Consider the following 17,301-nt stretch of genomic DNA (forward strand, 5'->3'; position numbering starts at 1 on the left):
GCTAATTTTTTCTATATATTTTTAGTTGTCCAATTAATTTCTTTCTATTTTTAGTAGAGACGGGTCTCGCTCTTGCTCAGGCTGGTTTCGAACTCCTGAGCTCAAACAATCCGCCCTCCTTGGCCTCCCAGAGAGCTAGGATTACAGGTGTGAGCCACCGCGCCCGGCGCATTATTACATTTTAATGTGTGCCATTATTGATTTTAAAAGATACATATTTGTATTTCTGAAGCATGTTACAAATCTAGACTTTGCTTTCCCACTTGCTGCTTTTAGGTCTGTTGGTTGGTCATTCAATAAGCAGAGTTTATTGAATAGTAGGCATTGTGCTAGTCATCATTGTTAATTCTAATACCATTATTTCTTTAGAAAAGTCTTGCATGAAGAACTTACTTAATAAGAAAGGCTCGTGGATTTCTGTGGTAACTAAAAATTTTATTCTTTATTTATATTTCCTAATTTCATATTGATGTCATTTAAGGTCACGTTCAACCCTTGGACACTCCAGATCTCATTGGAGCCAAGGTTCAAGTTCTCATACAAGTCGACCACAGGAGCCACGGAACCGCAGTAGGATTTCTACTGTTATACAGCCCTTGAGGCAGAATGCAGCGGAAGTTGTGGACCTTACTGTTGATGAAGATGGTAAATTGGAGTAGTATCAATGCAGAATTTTGAAGGGAATTTGATAAAATAATATGTTAGAAACTCCCCTACTGATTACTGGTCATAGATTTCCTGGTCTTATTTTTCAATTGATATGAGATCCTAGTTTGTGAATTGCATCAGAAATTCCTTGTGGTTATTTTTTTATTACTTGGTAGTTATTTTCTCGGAAAAAAAAAGTATCTTTACAGGTGGTAGTTTGAGCTAACCTTGCATTTGCCTTATAGTTTCATTGGTTATCTTATTGTCATGCTTTAACTTTGCCATGAAAAACAGAAGCAGTAGTTTTTAAATACAAACAACAGAAAAGCAGTATAATTGAATTTTAAATTACTAATACTGGTTATTTGAAATGTCTAACTTTACTTTTGAGAGTTATCTTATCCTTTATTATTACTGGTACCTTTTTGTGCTACCCGGATTTTGTGTTTTGTTTTGGCTTACAGCTATACCCAAGTAGGTGAGGAAATAAAGCTAAAGTTGGAAAACAGAGGTTAGGAAAAATGACAGAATTTATGAATATACAAGTGAATACATATGTGAATTTTCCCACATATCAAAACTTATCTTGAGTTATTCTTAGTTAACATCTTAGAAGGAAATGATCAATCATAGTTTTTCTAAAGGAAGATGGTAAGCCATATATGAGTTTGTTAGCTTTGGGAATTAGCTATAAATTGGGAAAAGGATATATCAGCTATGTGGAAAGAGTTGATAGGTAGACAGAGTTAGAGACCTGTGCAGTCTCTTCTACGGGCTGTTTGCAGTTTGAGTGATCATAACTTTCAGAGTACCAGTGAAGAGATGTTTATGAAGAGATAATTTATTCCCACTGTCTGCATTTCATTACACGATGTCTCGGGTTTTGTTTTAAAGCACCGTAAGTTATCTGTAAGACAGTGGTTAATGTAATAAGGATTAACTAATGATTACTCAGAGTTAATTAAATATAGCATGACTATTTTGGAAACTTTTTGTATGTTTTCCCATGTGACACTTGCTAGCCGGTAAGTACGAGAAGGTAAGAGAATAGTTTTTTCTCCATTAGAGTAAGTTCAACCAGAATTTACATTTTACTAGGTTAAAAGTATTCCAGTGATCAGTAGATTTCCCGTTCTCCACTAGTTTTTCTCAGTGGAAAGCTTCTATCTTATTAAAGATAAATCCAAAACTTAACTATATCGATTAGACTAGTGGCTCTCAACTAGTGGCACTTTTGTCCCCTAGGAGACATTTGGCAATATCTATAAACATTTTTGGGTTTCACAATTAGGGAAGGGTGCTATTGACATCTAATGGGTAGAGACCAGGGATGCTGCCAAACATCCTACATTGCATAGGACAGCTCCTCTCCACAAAACAAAGAATTATCTAGCCCAAAATGTCAATATTGCCCTGACTTAAACCATTTGCAAATAAACAGAGATTCTTCCTCCCCCTTTTTAATGTATAAGCAATTAGGATATATTAATACATTTGGTTGTACTAGCATCCAAAGTACAGTGCTCCAATTTGACTAAGAGTACTATTTGTGCCTAAGGAATCAGCCTACTGTGGTGCCTTTTATAGAATAGTCAGTCCTCTTACTACATACCACATTGAGAGAGTCCCTTTTTATATTTAATTGTCATGACTATGCTTTGGACAGATTTATTCCTGTTCTCAATTTTAAGCAACGTATTTACAATCACATGTTTTGAAACTTGATTCATTCTTAAGTTGAGGTATGACTGAAATTTCTTTTACTTTTTGGCACAAAAATTATAATTTTTATTAGAAAGTGGAATAATATAAATATTTGCAAAAAATTTTTTTGAAGAGTGGTTAAGTTATCCATAGTCATACTGTCAGTGGTGAAATCAGAATTGTTATCCAAGCAGTTTGACCCAAGAATACATACTATACAAGAGAAAGTGTGATTTGTAACACTGTTCTGACAACCTGTGACCATGTATGTGGGCATAGCAAAGAAACTTTTACTCTTCTTTTACTCTCCTCTTCTTTGTAATAAATCAGAAAACTTGCGTAGTAGCTACCTAAAAAGACTATTAAATCACCTAAATTACTGGAATATGCATGCATGTATGTGTTGGATTTTTAAATGCAATAATCATATTTTGGTAGCATGTCAGTTTGATGTTAAAGTTTAATTTTATGAATGCTTTCTTTATATTATACTTACTAGAGAGCTTATAGCTTTAAAGTTTGCTTGTTTAATTTAATTATCATGAACATATTAACTTGGATTAAAACATAACCCTTTAATTTGTTTTGAAATGCTAAATAGTCATTTTGTATTTTGTAGAACCTACTGTAGTACCAACCACTTCTGCGAGAATGGAATCACAAACTACTAGCGCTTCCATTAACAATTCAAATCCATCTACCTCTGAGCAGGCCTCTGATACTGCTTCAGCTGTCACCAGTAGCCAACCTTCCACAGTGTCAGAGACTTCAGCTACTCATACAAGCAATAGTACAACTGGTACTTCTATAGGAGGTATGTAAAAAAGTGGGGGAGGTGAGACTTTTTGTCATTACTTTCTTTAGGAAAAGTATTATTGTTTTTAAGTTTAAGATTGTAACTATATTAGCAAGAGTGTATTCTTACATAATCATAAACATCATATGTTAGTGAAGTTATTAGACTGATTTAGTATCTGAGTTTTTGTGCTATATGTGACCAAAGTATCATAGCTCAATTAAGAGAGCCTGGGAAGAAGTAAATAGCTGACAGCAAAAGTATGAACAACAAAAGGAAAAGTAGATAAATTGGACTTTGTCAAAATTTAAAACTTTTGTGTATTTAAAGGACATTATCAACATAGTGAAAGACAGCCTACAGAATTGAAGAAAAATATTTGCAAATCATATATCTGATAAGGGTGTAGTATCCACAATATATAAAGAACTCTTAAAACTCAACAACCAAAAAGACAACCCAGTTTAAAAATGGGTAAAGGACTTCAGTAGACTTTTCTTTTTTTTTTTTTTTTTTGAGACAGAGTCTCTCTCTGTTGTCCAGGCTAGAGTGCCGTGGCATCAGCTTAGTTCACAGCAACCTCAAACTCCTGAGCTCAAGCAATCCTCCTGCCTCAGCCTCCCAAGTAGCTGGGATCATAGGCACACACCACCATGCCCGGCTAATTTTTTCTATTTTTCATTGCCCAGCTAATTTTTTCTATCTTTACTAGAGATGGGGTCTCACTCTTGCTCAGGCTGGCCTCAAACTCCTCAGCTCAAGCAATCCTCCCGCCTTGGCCTCCCAAAGTGCTAGGATTATAGGCATGAGTCACCATACCCGGCCTTCAATAGACTTTTTTTGGGAGAAGTTATACAGATGACCAAGAAGCATGTGCAAAGATGCTCAGCATCTTTAGTCTTTAGGGAAATGTAAATGAAAAACACAGTGGGATACCACTTCACACCCACTAAGGTGTCTATAATTAAAAAACAAACAAACAAAAATAGAAAATAACCAGTATTGTCAAGAATGTAGAGAAATTGGAACCCTTGTGAATTGCTGATAGGAATGCAAAATGGTGCTGTTGCTGAGGAAAACACTTTGGCCATTCCTGAAAAAGTTAAACGTAGTTACCATTTGATGTACCAATTCTGCTGCTAGGTAAATACCTCAAATAATTGAAAGTTGGGGGTGGGAGTTTTAAAATTTTGATGCTATCCATTTTTTCTGTTTTTGTTTTGGTCGATTGATCTAGAAACCATTGCCAAACCCATAGTCACAAAGATTTATTCTTATGTTTTCTTTCAAGAATTTAATAATTTTAGCTCTTTTCTCAAGTTATATCTTATGTTTCAGTTAGCAGTAATATCTCTGGCTCTGTCTCCTATCAGCTGTTTAACTGAGTCTTAAACTGACTTTCTTTCTCTTTTGGACAATTCTACAGAGATAGGAACTTCCTAACTCCTTACTAACAGGGACAACATAGACCCTGTAGGTTATAGATTGACTATGTCACCATTTATAATGAAACTACCTTATATTTTCTATCACTTTTTGCTTTTAATGGAATGTCATTTCGTTTTTTTAATATCCTTATAATTTACATTGAGCAGATTGGAAACCTACTTGTGGCTGGATTAGGAAGGACTCCTTCCTCTGGAAAACTAAGGGCAGAATTGAGAAACATTCTCAAGGAGATTTTGCAGGGGTGTCTTTTAAATACTACGTTCTCTTGAAAAAATAAAGGCAGAAATGAAACGGGCTTTTATTTCATTTATTGAGTATGTGCTCATTCCTCAGAATTTTACTTGTTTATATTATGTTATTTTACATATTATCATTTAATTCTTTAAAAATTCTTGATGTTTGCATTACTCTTTCCATCTTACAAATGAAGAAATCTGAAAAGTTATAAATTCCTCAAAGTCAATAATAATCTTTGAGGCAAGGATTTGAACTCTTCTTATTCACTGCAGTCTCCTGGTAGCTTTATGTAGCCTTATTTTTACCTAGATTTTATGTGACACAGTTTCAACTTTATTTCAGAATAGTCCCAAAGTTTTTATTTATTTATGTATTTATGTATATATACATTTATTTAAAAATCTTTGTTCACTCACAACTCAGATTTAATATCTTAGAGATTGTACTACAGTCCCGAATGGCCCTCTCTTGTTATTACTGTAACTATATTGATGACCATCTTTGAGATAGACTTGTTCATGTTGTATTTCTCTAATCCAGGACAACCTTACTCTAGGCCAAATTGTTCTCTACATAAACCTGATGGCAGCAGGTTTATGTAGTCAGACTACACATTAGGGGCACTGACTTCTGCTGTCTTCATTTCCTTCCAGGAGCCTATGGAACATCAGTTCAATTATTTTTCCTACAACCAGTCCTTACCTTGTACCTTTTTACAAATTTCCAACCTCAAATCACTCAAGCCATCTAGCTTTACTCTCGTCCAAGTTCCTAACGGTGCTGTTGAAGGTCATATAACCATGCAGATTGGTGTCTCCATAAATTTGTGGTAACTAATCCTGGACTTTTGGTAGTAAATCGCCGTAATCTTATATATCTCTATCAGTTCCCCTTCCTTCCCCTCAGTGGCTACTCCAAAACACTCTCTTTCCCCTCAAGCCTACATCCCCCCAGGGGAAATAAAAAAATAAATGAACGTTCTTACACATGAACTCCCACAACTTCCACTGCCTCTGTAAAAACTTTTGTGTATCTCTGCCTGTCCTTCTCTGATGATGCCTGGTCTCCTGGCTCCTTCCTATCCCTTCTAATTCTTTCATCTGTGTTCTACCTCTTATCTCTTGTGTCCTTGACCTTGCTTTAATAATTATCTTCCGTATGTCTTCAGCATCTTCTTTGGTTCCATTCCCTTAGTACATGCACACATACCACATGTATTATGTCTGTGTACACTTAAGTGGACTTTCTTTGCCCTAAATTCTTTCCTCTGATGTGCTTCTCTTTTCCAAGTGAAAAATATGATCTTTAAAAATCTGGCAGTAACCTCCTTTTCATATTCATTTTCTTCCCAGAGCTCTGCTCTCATCCCTTTTTTCACTGGCCCATTTCATAACTGCAGGTGTTTTCACCTATCACCAGTATGCTGATGACTCTCCAAAGTGTGTTTCTAGGCCACTGTCCTTTTTTGTTTGTTTGTTTGGAGACAGCGTCTCGCTCTCTTGCCCCAGGTAGAATGCAGTGGCTTCATCGTAGCTCACTGCAACCTCAAACTCCTGGGTTCAAGCGATCCTCTTGTCTCAGTCTCCCGAGTAGCTGGGATTATGGGTGCGCATCATGATGCACGGCTAATTTTTCTATTTTTAGTAGAGTTGGGGTCTCACTCTTGCTCAGGCTGATCTTGAACTCCTGAGCTCAAGCAATCAGCCTTCCAGAGTGCTGGTATTACAGGCATGAGACACTGTGCCCGACCACTGTCCTTGTTTTAAATTTTCATATCCATCTGCCTCCTGGACAGTTTTTTGCCAGCTGGACCATTGTGCAGCCACATCAAACTCAACATACCCTAAACAGCTCATCATCTGACTGACCTCTTCATGTGCTCCTTGCATTATGTATACATGGTATATATTCATTTATTCAGTAAATATTGATTGCATATTATATATCAGGCACTATTCTAGGCAGTTGGAACAAAACAGATAAATTTCATCTTAATAGAGCTTATGTTCTAGTGGATAAGAATAGCTACCACTTCTCGAACTTTTAACATTGGTCAGTGATTTATCTATGTTAACTCTGATTTTTGCAGTAACCAATGAGGCAGATTTTATTACTGTGCTCATTCTACAGGTGACGTAACTTGCCCAAGTTTATGTGATAGTGAAGCAGGAATTTAAACCTAGTCTGTCTGGCTTGGAGCCTGTACTTTTCCTTTATGCCAGGATTTCTCAATGTTGGCATTACTGTTGACTTTGGACTGGAAAATTCTTACTGTAAGGGGCTATGCTGCATATTATAGGATATTTAGCAGTGTCCTTGGCTTCTGTCCACTAAATGCCAGCAGCACCACCTCCCATTCAGTTGTGGCAGCCAACAGTGTCTATAGGCATTGTCAGATGTTCCTTCAGAACAGCAGTGCTGTACATACAGTACAGCATTGCTCTGTACCATACTAGAACCCAGTGCTTCTGTTATAACTGCTTGATTTTCCTAAATTGTCTCCATGCTTGAGATAAACTCCTTAAGGACCAAAGATCGAGTCTTTTTCTTCTTGGCACTTACTGCATGCTCGCATGCCTCTTTTCTCTTGTGAGTTTAACAAGTTTAGCAAGTGCTTATTGAGCCACCTACATTGTGCAGGCATGTTTCTAGTTGTTAGAAATAAAACAAAAAAGCAGATGATATCATAAGTTATTTTAAAGGCAAGGACTTTGATTGTCACCTTTGTATTTTCCAGTGCCTTTTATAGATCTTTTACCATGTCATTATTGTGGGTAAGACTTGTTAAATGAATGAATAAATGCACGCATTAATCCTCCTAGAATTATAATGAAGAAACTGTAACCAACTTAATGTCACTGGGCTGTAGAGTTAATTTCCCTGATGCAGGTTTGTGATTATCTCAGTTTTAGTGGACCCTCTGTAGGTTAATAAAAAGGAAGTGTTTTATTTACTTAATCAGATATCTTTGTATTTCACCTCTAATTTATGATAGTTTTAGTTGAATGAGAGGAGAATTGGTTGTCTTTGCTTTGGGTTGCAAGCCTATTTGAGAAACAAAGAGGTTCTGGACTGTAGGGAAATAGACTATTTAATTGGAAGCCAAATGCGTTCCCTAGGAAGTAGAACTATAAGGTCAGACTGCTAATAATTTGGCCCCTTAAATATGTGTTCAGCCTTAAATGTATTATAGTCATCATATTTCCTCTTCTCTCTAATTGTTGTGTTCAAAATATTTGAAGACAGGCATGGTGGCTCACACCTATAGTCCTAGCACTTTGGGAGACTGAGGCAGGAGGATTGCTCGAAGCTAGGAGTTCAAGACCAGCCTGGGCAATGGCAAAACCCTGTCTCTACAAAAAATTTTTAAAAATTAAAAAATAAAAAATTTGAAGACAAAAGAGAACAAATTATTTCTGAATAGATAAGCGTCATAACTATCACTTTAGTCATGGCCTTAGCAGTCCATGGATCTCTTGCTCTGGTTATAAATTCATACCTTAAATTTTAAAGTCACACATAATCCTCAGATAACCTGATTTGTCAAATTAAAGTGTCAGAGAGTTGGAAGGAACCACGAAGGTCATTTAGTCCTTCCCATTTAGTGGATTTAGTGTTCCAAAGGTTGTCAACCTTTTCTCCTGAAGTAACACACAATAAACGACATTCACTTAGGCTAGGTGCAGTGGCTTACGCCTGTAATCCCAGCACTTTGGGTGGCTGAGGCAAGAGGATCGTTTGAGGCCAGGAGTTTGAAACCAGCCTGGGCAACATAGCAAGACCCCATCTCTACAAATAATAATAATAATCATAGTAAAAATTAGCTGGGCATGGTGACACACACCTGTAGTCTCAGTTACTTGGGGAAGCTAAGACAGGAGGATTGCTTGAGCCCAGTAGTTCAAGGCTGCAGTAAGTTATGACCACACCACTGCACTCCAACCTGGGTGACAGAGTATGACCCTATCTCAAAAACGAACAAAAAATTACATTCACTTTGATGTGGGGACTGAAATAAAACCCTGAAAATGTTGCAGCAAGTAAAGCTATTGTAATAATGAGTAATTGCTACAAATATTATAATGTATAGAAGATCATTACTTAATTTTGGGTTCAACATTGCTAAGAGACTGTTAATCATGGTCAGTTCCTGATATGCTAATTGTCACTCTAGGTTATTCACATTTGGAAGGTAAATGAATGAATGTGACACAATTATAGAGCTGAAACTGACTTAGAATCTGCTATAATTTATGTTTAAAAAGTAAATAGTTTGTTGGCTTTGTATTTGTTACAAATTGCTTGCAATATTTAATCTGTCACCTGATGATGACAAAGTAGTACTAATTCCAGAAGGCAATTAGAGGTTAGTGAAATTTGTATTTTTTTCCCATCCAACTTCACAGACCTATGAATTCTAGTTCCCTGGTTAAGAAACTTAGTAAAATGTTTTGGGAGATTAGCCCAAATAGTCCAGACTAGGATCTTGGAAAAAACAAATATACAGGAATTTGGAATAGAGCTAATACATAACAAGAGTTTTGAGCACAGGCCTGCACAGAAGAGAATCAACAAAGGCAAGATAGGACATGTATGGGAGGGCAGAGCCAGGAGAATTACAGGGAAACTTGCTGGAATCCTGTCAATCAGTCCCTGAAGCACCCCCAGATTCATTTATGTGAGCCCATAAATTCCTTTCATGGTTTAAACCATTTTAGTTGGGTTTTTATGTTATTTGGCAGTAATGAGAAGATTTCTAATTGATAAATTGCCTCAGAAGAGATTAGCTAGGTACTGTGAGCCACAATAGGAGCAGGAAATCTAGTATTCGTTACTCTCAAAATAAGGCCAGGACTGTGATGCTCCGGAATCATAAGGGCTCTGAGGGAATGCCTCAAGCCACTGGAGAGTGGGAGGTTATAGGTGAGGGGAGGCCATGGCTCTGGCTTGGGCTCTGCACCTTCTGATTTAACCAGAAGTTTCCCCTTTTTTCTGTTTCCACGTAATATTTAGTTTGAGGAAAAGTTTCTGGTTTTTAGATGAGTTTGAAACACTGGGACAGACTTTCTGGGGACACTTTTGCAGTTCTTTTGGCATGGAGGAACATATCTTCAGAATAACTCTGGGCATATGGCAGAGAGCGTAATCAGGACTCAGATGTCTTATACCTAGAAAATTACCATCTTTTCAAACAACAACCGTGCAAGACAGTTACTACCACTTGAGAAAGGTTAAATAACTTTCCTAGGGTCACATTGCTAAGGGACAGGCTCAGGATTAGAACCCAGGTCCATCTGACTCTATCCTTTTTTCCCTACTATATGACATTTAGTCAGTAGATTATGATAAGACACATTTTATAATATTTTCTAAATATTAGAGTCTCATCATTTCTTCTATTCATTGGTTCTGATTTTAGAGGGTAGAGGAAGGGGAAAAGATGATAGTGGTTAGTGAGACTCAGCCAGATACACCCTGAGTTGGATGGATATGTCTTTAAAAGGTGAGATTTTAAGAAATACATAGCAGTCTGTATTATGTAGGAATGATATATGGTATTAAGGGTTCATGGAGTTCAGAAGATCTTTTGCTTTGTAGCATATAGTGGAAGGACTCGTGAGATATTTTTAAAATGCAATTTTATTGATAACTAATCATTTGTTATGACCTAGAAATAGATGATCTATCACCATATTTACATGTCATGGCAAATATGAGCCTCCGAGTTTTAGGAAAATCCCAGTGAAGATTACTGCCTTAAATTATATGATGTGTATGTTAAGAATGTGGAACTATCACATTCTTATTTAAAGAGATTTGAATTTACTAAACATTTCTTAATTCTGTCATTACTTATTTATACTCAGTACCTATTTTTTACACAGTTATATTTGATGATTTGATTATTCTACGCATTTTTTTCTGTTTCAAGATGACTCGAGGAGAACTACATCTAGTGCTGTAACGGAAACTGGCCCTCCTGCAATGCCAAGGTTACCTTCCTGCTGTCCTCAGCACTCACCATGTGGAGGGTCATCACAGAATCTCCATGCATTGGGACATCCTCATACAAGTTGCTTTCAGCAGCATGGTCACCATTTTCAACATCACCACCACCACCACCATACTCCCCACCCAGCTGTCCCAGTTTCTCCTTCCTTTAGTGATCCTACTTGCCCTGTGGAAAGACCTCCACAAGTACAAGCACCTTGTGGAGCAAATAGTAGTTCCGGTACCAGCTACCATGACCAGGTATGTGGAATTTGATGAGTCAGTCTTTCTTTCTTTCTTCCCTCCCTGTCTCCCTCTCCCCTCCTCTCTCTTTTCTTCTTTCTTCCTCTCCCTTCTGCCTCCTCTTTCCCTTCTTCCTTTCTTTCTTCCTTCCTTTCTTCCTTCCCTCTCTCCCTTTTTTTAGATGGCTGGAAAGCCCAATGTGAGGAAGTAACCGCTTGAGCTAAAGCCAATCCACCTTTTATTGTGGTACCTTCAGGAGGAGGAAAAAAACCCTAATGATAAATTTTATATACTAAATAAGTCATATTCTTATATGTAAAAATGACCTGATTGAGTGGTCTGTGTTTTTTTTTTTTTTGATCTCTAGGATTTTCAGATGGTCTAAGTTATTGTGACTAATTGAGTGGACCAGGGATTGGGGAAATCATAAGTGATACTTAATCTAAAAATCATTTTTTTATTCTGAAATGTTTTTTTGATGTTTTTAGTTACATACAGTTGAATCTGATCTTTGGGATTTTATAGTGTCAGCCTAATTCATGAGAAATTGGAAAATTCTCACAGTTTTTTTCCCTTCTACCTCCTGCTCTAGAGCTCATTATAACCTCCACTCATCTAGAAATAAACAGCCTTCTCAGATGCACACCTGTAGCATGGTTTCTCTGGAGCAGATGAGGTTTTTAGTTTATGGAGAATTAAAATATTAGCAAAAAATTTTAATTAAGTAAATTAGTTGATATTATTAGTGAATGCTTGAAATGTCAAATATATTAAATTAGCTTTGGTGATCACATGAAGTAAATGAAGCCAGTTAATTTTGTTATGTCATCTCTTTACATGTTGTATATAGTTGTGATGTCAATCTGAGTGTCACATACTTTAAAACCAATTTTCTCTGTAGTTTCAGGGAAAAATTGTAATTTTGACATGTAATCTGATAGAAAAAAAGCTAGAAAAAGTCAAAGAGAAAATCCAGAGCAACCACTTTTCTATATCACGTAGCCTTTCCTAAAGTACATGCTTCATCTTTTAAAATTTTGGTGGTTATTTCTTTTGGGTCTGACAAATTAAAAATAATTAAGAAGGAGGGATTTTTCTCTTAATAAAGATAGCTGCTATTATCAAGAGGAAATTGGGAAGAGTTTAATAGAAAATAAAATTAGATTTTAGATGTTATTTTCGTTCTGGAAACAGTTCTAGATACCAATTGTCTGGACCAATTCTGTATCTTGGGAATGAGGGAGCATGAAGAAGATCTTTCCGGGCCAGGCATGGTGGCTCATGCCTATAATGCTAGCACTTTGAGAGGCTGAGGTGGGAGGATGGCTTGAGGCCAGGAGTTTAGGACCATCCTGGGCAACATAGGGAGACACTGTCTCCACACACACACACAAAATTAAAAATTAGCCAGGCGTGGTAGCGCGTGCATGTAGTCCCAGCTACTCGGGAGGCCGAAGTAGGAGGATCATTTGGGCCCGGGAGTGTGAGGTTGCAGTGAGCTAGCATTCTAGCCCAGGCAACAGAGCAAGATCCTGTTAAAAAAAGAAAGAAAGATCTTTCCAGCAGTCCGAACGAAAGGACCTGCTTAAAAGTATAACTTCCTGTTACTGGAAATTTGGGTTGAAAGGAAGTTTTGTAAGTATAGTAGGAAAATGGTGAAGAAGTGCATCTACCAGCTTCTCATACATTCATTAAAGAGCTGCCAAAAGTCGGTCCTCTCGGTCACAGAATATTCTGTTGTAATTAATAAAATAATACAGCTGATTTGAGAGGTCAATTATGTGTACAATGTCTTCTTTCAACTTGAATCCGTGAATTATAGGTAGAATCTCCTTTACAGTTCTGTTCAATGTAAAATATACATAACCTATTTACCCATCTCTAGATAGAGGTATTTGGATTGCAGACAGAATTTGAGAAGAATCAGTAGCATCCCGGGCATTCAGTGGTGATAATGGATATGAAAGTGAAGAGAGTGAGATTTTGAAGATAACAGTGTGAGACTCATATAGATGTTTGTAGGGCTCTAAAATTAGCCACGTACTCATGAGATAACTTCATATAGTCTCTCCACTTGAGACCTGTTGGGGTACAGCAGGAAATCGAGGAATGGAAGAAGCAAACAGCTGATCTGAGGATTTGTGATTGTGTAGATGTTTTATGGTTGAGTGCCAGATTGTGCATAGGCAAAGAAAAATTAGGCCTGCAAACAGAGAAATTGTGGTAATCACCTGACTCTCTACACAATAGCCCTTATTGCTTGCTTTTATGTGATGTGACACGCATGTGTACGCTCGCTCTTTCTTTTTTTTTAAGAGACAGGGTCTCCCTGTGTTCCCCAGGCTGGCCTTGAACTCCTGTGCTCAAGCAATTCTCCCTCCCCAGCCTATCCAGAGTAGGTGGGACTATAGGCATGCACTGCCACACCAGGTGGCTTTCTCTTTTGATAGTTTGTTAATAATTAGCATGATGCATCATTTATAATCTATTTGAAATAATGGCATTCCCACCTCTGTACCTGTCTTGCTTACACTCACTTTTCTTTCTAGAATAAGAATTGAACTGTTGGATTTTGAAGAAGAGGGTTCTTGTTGTTTTTTCCCCTTTTCTTTTCATTCTTTAACTTTACCCTCAGTTCCTTCCAGGAACTACTTTACTCTCTGAGAATGTTCTTAATCACTGACTAGAGATGAAGCTAAGATGAAATTTGTCACTTTTATAAGATGTTGATATTCTAGTCCTTTTGACAATTTTAGTCTAAATAGGAAAGTCGGGAAAGGATTCGAACCATAAACATAAATTCACAGTCTCACAATATTATTCTTAAACCTTAATTACCAGAATTGAGGACATACATTCTATTTTCCAACTCAACAGAAAGAGGCCATTTACTTAACTAATTGTAGACACGTAGTATAGAATAAGAAAGGAGCTCTTCCTTTTCTCCTTGACAGCTTCTGTGTTGTCATCCCCCTTCCCTTTCAGCATCCAAAGTTCCTTTTGTTTCTATTATCCCCTGAACCTAGAGCCGGTTGAAAGTAGAAAGACCACTGTGGGTCCTCTGAGGACTACTGAGTGACCTGGGCTTCTGACAACTGCATTGTCCTGGCTTTCTTCATCTGTAGTCCCTCAGCTTCCACTGTGGAATAGTTCTTGTATATGACTCCATATATAACATCAAATCTTTATTTAATCACATTTTGAAAAGTGCAGCTATGCTGAAGCTAAGCAGTAAGCTTGTATTTAAATTACTTAAGAGTACAAAGAAGCAATTCTTGCTCAGTAATCTGCTCTAGAGGAGAAGGTAAAGGTGTTTTACTTTGGACTTTTTAAATGCTTTTAGGGGAATAAATCACTGATGAGTAGAGATTGAATCTAAACTCTGGTTTATTTCCCAACTTAGTAAATAGGACTTCCCTAAAATTATATTCCTAATACTGGCATACCTTGGAGATATTGCAGGCTCAGTTCCAGACCGATGCAATAAAGTGAATAGCATAATAAAGTGAGTTACATGAATTTTTTGGTTTTCCAGTGTGTATAAAAGTTAATGTTTATCCTATGCTGTAGCCTATTAACTGCAATAGCATTGTCTAAAAAAAACCAAATGTACCTTGATTTAAAAATACTTTATTGCTAAAAAGTGCCAACAATTCATCTGAGCCTTCAGTGAGTTGTAATCTTTTTGCTGGTAGAGGGTTTTTGCAGCCTCAATATTGATGGCTGCTGACTGATGAGGGTGGTGGTTGCTGAAGGTTGGGGTGGCTGTGGCAATTTCTTAAAGTAAAACAACAATGAAGTTAGCTGCATTGATTCTGTCTTTCTTGAAAGATTTTCTGAAGCATGTGATGCTTTTGATAGCATCTTACCCACAGCAGAATTTTCAAAATTGGAGTCAATCCACTCAAACCCTGCTGCTTTTTTATCAACTAAGTTGACGGACTGTTCTATATAAATCCTTTATTGTCATTTCAACAATATTCACAGCATCATCAGAAGTAGATTCCATCTCAAGAAACCACTTTCTTCGTTCCTCCCTAAGAAGCATCTACTCATCTATTCAAGTTTTATCACAAGATGGTAGTAATTCAGTCACATCTTCAGGCTCCACTTCTAATTCTTGTCCTTTTGTTATTTCCACTAAATCTGCAGTTCCTTCCTTCACTGAAGTGTCTTGATCCCCTTAAAGTCATCCATGAAGCTTGGAATCAGCTTCTTCCAGACTCCTGTTAATGTTGATATTTTGACCTCTTCCCATGAATTGCAGATGTTCTTAAAGGCATCTAGAATGGTGACTCCTAGCTGGGCACAGTAGGTCACACCTGTAATCCTAGCACTCTGGGAGGCTGAGGTGAGAGGATTGCTTGAGCTCAGGAGTTCAAGATCAGCCTCAGCAAGAGTGAGACCCCATCTCTACTAAATATAGAAAAATTAGCTGGGTGTTGTGGCACGTGCCAACAGTGCCAGCTACTTGGGAGGCTGAGGCAGGAGGATCGCTTGAGCCCAGGAGTTTTGAGGCTGCAGTGAGCTACAATGATACCACTGCACTCTACCCAGGGCTACAGAGTGAGACTGTCTTAAAAAAAAAAAAAAAAAAAAAAGGAAATAGAATGGTGACTCCTTTCCAGAAGGTTTTCAATTTACTTTGCCCAGATCCATCAGAGAAATCACTATCTATGGCAGCTATAGCCTTATGAAATGTATTTCTTAAATAATAAGAGTTGAAAGTTAAAATTACCTCTTAATCCACAGGCTGCAGAATGGATGTTGTGTTAACAGGCATGAAAACAATGTTAATCTCCTTGTACATCTTCATCAGAGCCCTTGAGTGACTAGGTGCATTGTCAGTGAGCAGTAATAGTTTGAAAGGAGTTTTCTGAGCAGTAGGTCTCAACAGCTGTCTCAAAATATTCAGCAAACCATTCTGTAAACACATGTGCTGTCATTGGGCTTTATTATCTTCTTTATAGAGCATAGGTAGTATAAATTTAGCATAATTCTTAAGGGCCCTAGATTTTCAGAATGAATAAATGAGCTTCAATTTTAAGTTGCCAGCTACGTTAGTCCTTAATAAGAGAATCAGCCTGTCCTTTGAAGTTTGAAGCCAGGCATTCACTTCTCTAGCTACAAAAGTCCTAGATGTCGTCTTCTTCCAATAAAGGGCTGTGCCATGTGCAAGGAAAATCTGTTGTTCATTGTGGCCATCTTCCATAAATTATCTTAGCCAGATCTTCTGGATAACTTGCTGCATCTTCTACATCAGCACTTGCTGCTTCACCTTTTACTTTTCTGGTATGGAGACAGCTTCTTTCCTTAAACCTCATAAACCAGCCTCTTCTTGCTTTCAGCTTTTCTTCTGCAGCTACTTCATCTCTCTCTGCCTTCATAGAAGTGAAGAGCCTTGTTCTGGATTATTAGGCATTGGCTTGAGGGAATATTGTGGCTGGTTTGATCCATTCAGACCACTGAAATTTTCTCCTTATCAGCAATAAGGCTGTTTCACTTATCATTTGTGTATTCATGGAGCACTTTTAATTTCCTTCAAGAACTTTTTCTTTGCACTCACAACTTTGCTAATTGTTTGGTGCAAGAGGCCTAGCTTTTAGTTTGGTCTCTCTCAGCTTTCGATGTGCCTTCCTCACTAAGCTTAATCATTTCTAGCTTTTGATTTAAAGAGAGATGTGTGATTCTTTCTTTCACTTGAACATTTAGAAGGACATTGTAGGGTTATTAATTGGCCTAATTTCAATATTGTTGTGTGTCAGGAAATAGGCCAGAGGAGAGAAGGAAACAGAGGAGAACAGCCGGTTGGTAGAGAGTCAGAACACACATTTATCATTTAAGTTTACTGTCTTTTATGGGCAGGGTTCGGGGTGCCCCAAAACAATTATGATAGTAACATCAAAGATCAGTCATCAGAGAGTACCACAACAGATATAATAATAATGGAAAAGTTTGAAATATTGTGAGAATTACCAAAATGTGAGCACATGCTGTTGGAAAAATGGTGCTGATAGACTTGCTTGGTACAAGGTTGCCACGAACCTTCAATTTGTAAAAAAAACTCAGTATCTGCGTAGTACAATGAAACAGGGTATGCCAGTAAAAGGAATCAGTGGGCTAATTTTTCCTTTTTTTTTTTTTGGGGGGCAAGTGAAGAGTAAGGTTAAGAGGCAAAACTAATTCATGATTTAGCGTAAATAATCCTGTGCCCTTTGTTGTTTTGAAAAATG

The 17,301-nt window shown here is 37.4% G+C and overlaps 1 protein-coding gene across 3 annotated transcripts in view; it reads left to right on the forward strand.

The window, feature by feature from the left end:
• RNF111 (ring finger protein 111) overlaps nucleotides 1–17,301 on the forward strand; it is a 104,111-nt gene that overhangs the window by 65,424 nt on the left and 21,386 nt on the right. For all 3 annotated transcript variants that reach the window (XM_012658092.1, XM_012658091.1, XM_012658090.1), the window contains exons 4-6: nucleotides 482–645; nucleotides 2,972–3,166; nucleotides 10,767–11,086. In XM_012658092.1, the coding sequence (XP_012513546.1) occupies nucleotides 482–645; nucleotides 2,972–3,166; nucleotides 10,767–11,086 (679 nt within the window). The remainder of the gene's footprint in view (nucleotides 1–481; nucleotides 646–2,971; nucleotides 3,167–10,766; nucleotides 11,087–17,301) is intronic.

This window comes from Propithecus coquereli, unplaced genomic scaffold, assembly GCF_000956105.1.
Source record: "Propithecus coquereli isolate 6110/MARCELLA unplaced genomic scaffold, Pcoq_1.0 Scaffold57, whole genome shotgun sequence".
NCBI lineage: Eukaryota > Metazoa > Chordata > Mammalia > Primates > Indriidae > Propithecus > Propithecus coquereli.